This window comes from Ailuropoda melanoleuca, chromosome 11 (assembly GCF_002007445.2).
Source record: "Ailuropoda melanoleuca isolate Jingjing chromosome 11, ASM200744v2, whole genome shotgun sequence".
Taxonomy (NCBI): Eukaryota; Metazoa; Chordata; class Mammalia; order Carnivora; family Ursidae; genus Ailuropoda; species Ailuropoda melanoleuca.
The window spans coordinates 66466179-66470232 of NC_048228.1; the positions used below are offsets into that span (position 1 = coordinate 66466179).

At 39.8% G+C, this 4054-nt stretch overlaps 2 protein-coding genes across 2 annotated transcripts in view; one reads left to right on the plus strand and one right to left on the minus strand.

Annotated features, from left to right (window-relative positions):
- IGFBP7 (insulin like growth factor binding protein 7) overlaps positions 1-290 on the plus strand; it is a 79924-nt gene extending 79634 nt beyond the window's left edge. Inside the window, exon 5 of the mRNA XM_034671754.1 lies at positions 108-290. Within this exon, the coding sequence (XP_034527645.1) occupies positions 108-127 (20 nt within the window). The 3' untranslated portion in view covers positions 128-290. The remainder of the gene's footprint in view (positions 1-107) is intronic.
- The window catches only part of POLR2B (RNA polymerase II subunit B), a 50272-nt gene continuing 46504 nt past the window's right edge, over positions 287-4054 (minus strand). The window contains exons 24-25 of the mRNA XM_011223494.3: positions 1414-1609; positions 287-537 (exon numbers count right to left, since the gene is read on the minus strand). Of these exons, the coding sequence (XP_011221796.1) occupies positions 448-537; positions 1414-1609 (286 nt within the window). The 3' untranslated portion in view covers positions 287-447. The remainder of the gene's footprint in view (positions 538-1413; positions 1610-4054) is intronic.

A 4054-nucleotide genomic window follows, 5' to 3' on the forward strand; every position in this document is an offset into this window, starting at 1 on the left:
TTTGTTTATTTGGAAACACTAAAAGATACCTGAAAATCAGGAAGTCAACCACATACATGTGTGTATATATATATATATATATATATTTTTTTTTTTTTTTTTACTAGGTAAAGGTGCTGACCTGTAAACCTGCAGAATACCTGTCTGCGTCACTGAAAGTCCTGGATAAATAACTACAGCCCTGCTCTTGCCTAATAACCAGTTTCTTTTCCTCCAATCCACTAATGCTTAGTTATATTCACTGGTTTCATAGAGGAAATCCCAAATAAAGGTAACACATCAAGACTATCTATCTACAAAAATTTATTGTCTATTTACAGAAAGAAGAAAAGCATGCATGTAATTAAAATCAATAAAATGCTTTCTCTCACAATGCAGTACACATTGTTTTTTAAAAACATTGAAGAAACAAATATTTACAAGTATCTTGAGACTCTCTTAAAAGAGCTAAACACTCATCATTCGAGGTGCAATACTCATAGACATCAGTTCCTGAAACAGCAGTTTGCATGCATAAGGCATTCGCACCAAAGAAATCTGGGGGGAGAAGAAAAAGGTAATTAGCAAAACTGTATTTGAAGAGACCCCACTTCCCTACCCCAGAAAAAGGTATAAGGTCTTGGTACTGTAAATGATAAATAAGGGCTGGGAACCCTCATCCTGCTACCTGGGCTTGTGGTGGTTCCTTCTCCTGAGAGGCTTTGGTATTTCAGCCTTCCTGCCAGACATAATTTATATTCACCCTTCTCAAAAGATTTCTTTTAAATTCCTCAATTTAAAATGTTTAGGACTCTGGGAAACAAACTGAGGGCTTCAGAGGGGAGGGGGGTGGGGGCATGGGATAGGCCGGTGATGGGTATTAAGGAGGGCACATATTGCATGGAGCACTGGGTGTTATACGCAAGTAATGAATCATGGAACTTTACATCAAAAACCAGGGATGTACTGTATGGTGACTAACATAATAAAAAATTATTAAAAAATAAAATGTACAGGGGCGCCTGGGTGGCACAGCGGTTAAGCGTCTGCCTTCAGCTCAGGGCATGGTCCCGGCGTTATGGGATCGAGCCCCACGTCAGGCTCTTCTGCTATGAGCCTGCTTCTTCCTCTCCCACTCCCCCCGTTTGTGTTCCCTCTCTCGCTGGCTGTCTCTATCGAATAAATAAATAAAATCTTTAAAAAAAATAAAATAAAATGTACATACCCTTATTTCCAAAAGACGGCCAGCTTAGAGAAATTATCCGCTAAAACTGGTTTTTAGAAAAATCAAATTTTTTCCCTCATTTAAAACTAGGAATCTTATATAGGTATTAAAACTGTGAAAATGTGAATCTGTTCCACCACACTGAACCATGTTGAGACCAAAATGGTTCTATCCTAAATAAGTATCAACTGCCAGTAAGGTCTACACACCTGGGTTTTATTGCGGCAGCCCCGGCATTCATACGTATGGGTCCTTGTGTTAGCAATCGCCATTATTCCACAAAGATTACAGACATGAACCTGATATGGATCTGATGCCTCAAACAATCTTTCCCTTAAAAACTGGGCTGCTCCATGGGCAATCTGACAGTCTCGTTCCATTTCTCCAAAACGCAGGCCACCATCACTGTTAAGGAACAAAGAACAGATTATTTTGTACTTATAAAGCAGCTTCTTCATGAATGAGTGTCCCAGGCAATCAAGCCTGAAATGATAAATGTACACTGGCGAAAGTAATGGAAAGAACAGGTGAATGATAACAGTTCCTGAGAACGGCAGTGAAATAAAATGTACTGTTCAAATGGCCGAAAAGTGGATGCTCATGGCTTACCAGTCTTAATATACAAAATACATAAAACCAATGATTTTCTAATGATATTACCAAAAAACAAATCATCGGTCAACTTTGGAGGATGACAATTAACTCATTATTTTGAAAACTGGTAAATAGAAACAATCAAGCATTTATCCTGACTATATGAACTATGTTACAAGGTAACCAGTTGAGGAAACAAAGTTTCTCTCTACAGAAGTATTCCAGCTATCAAGTGAAGAAATGATAAAATTAGAATCTCATCAATTTGCAGTCCCTATTTAATTAAGGGTTTCAAGTAATGATCACACATGGCTGCTAAAATTGTAAGACACAACCAGATACTGGAAATATACAACACTGCCTATAAGTATTACTGCAAGCCTTCCACTTCATCAAAGCTCAAGATCCAATTAGCTGTTTACAAGAAAAATAGGAATGTACAGCCCAGGAATGCAATCAGCAAAATCCAGAATGTGAAAAACCCTCCAGGGCAAACAATCCAGTTTCTTCAACAAATAAACTGCAAGGAAAAAAAAGGTTGGAGGGCAACCTATAGATTAAAAAACAACAACAACAACAACAAAACAAACCTTCAACTGCAACGCACAGATGTATTTGTATCCTGACTGAAATCAACAAACCTATTTAAAAATTATCCAATCAGGGGCGCCTGGGTGGCTCAGCTGGTTAAGCATCTGCCTTTGGCTCAGGTCATGACCTCGGGGTCCTGGGATCGAGTCCCACATTGGGCTCCCTGGTCAGTGGGGAGTCTGCCTTTTAAGGGCATTAAGGAGGGCAAGTGATATGATGAGCACTGGGTGTTATATGCAACTGATGAATTACTGAACAACTCTACATCTGAAATTAATGATGTACTGTATGCTGGATAATTGGATTTTTTTTTTTTAAAGATTTTATTTATTTATTCATTCGACAGATAGAGACAGCCAGCGAGAGAGGGAACACAAGCAGGGGGAGCGGGAGAGGAAGAAGCAGGCTCCCAGCGGAGGAGCCTGATGTGGGGCTCGAACCCATAATGCCGGGATCACGCCCTGAGCCGAAGGCAGACGCTTAACTGCTGTGCCACCCAGGCGCCCCTGGATAATTGGATTTAAATTAAAAACAAAAAGATTTGCAAAAAGGTAAACCAATGTCACTCATCACTAAATTTATTTGGTAAATATATTTTCCATTAAAAATGTTAATTATGGGTGGGAGTACAAGATGGCAGAGGAATAGGAGACCTAAATTTCATCTGGGCCCAGGTATTCAGCTAGATAGCTATCAAACCATTCTGAACACCTACTATTCAACTGGAGAACAAAGAAAAAAATAGCAGCAACTCTATGAACAGAAAAGCAACCACTTTCTACAAAGTGGGAGATGCAGACAAGTGAATCTGAGGCGATACATGGGAAGGCAGACCACAGAGGAAGGGAGCCTCCGTCAGCCAGCTACCAACAAGTGACAGAGCAGCGGAGCACAAAATCAGAACTTTTTAAAAGTCTGCTCTGGTGAAAGGACGTTGCTCAGGCAACAAGGCATGGGGTGGAACCCTCCTGGGACAGTGTGGTCTCAGGACTCAGGGATCAGAAAGACTATGAGTTCCTGCAAGTACCTGCAACGCCCTTGCTTGCTTTTCTCTGAGGGCACACTGAGCTCCCCCCTCCACCAGCTCTCTGCTCCTCCCGGCCCAGAAATTAGGAGGCCGCCATTTTCATCCTTACCCTCTAAAGCAGCGCAGAAAGCCTTCAGGGAACAAAAGCTACAGAGGGCAAATCCGAAATGACTTAGCTGGTCACTGGCAAGGGTGGCGCAAGCCCAGGCCAAGTTTACAGATCAATGAGAACTGCAGAACTCCAGAGCTATGGGAATACAGCACATAGAACTCATGGCTTTTTTTTCTCCATGATTCTTTAGTCTTTCAACTTTAATTTTTTACATTTTCTTTTTTTTTTTTGGCATTATCCTTTTTCAACCACCTTCTCAATTCCTTTAAAATTTTTTTTCATTTTTACAATCATATTCTGTCCACTGAATTTAACCTTATTTTTTATATATATATAAATTTTTCTTTAAAATTTTGGGATGCATAATATAATAAAAAATATTGAAAAATAAATTTTTAAAAATAAAAAAATAAAATTTTGGGAAGCAGTTTCTTCTAACGGACCAAAATATACCCAAAATCTAGCATATGGCTCTGTTCTATTCACGAGCCTGATCATATTTTTTTTTTTCTTCCCCCCCCCCCCC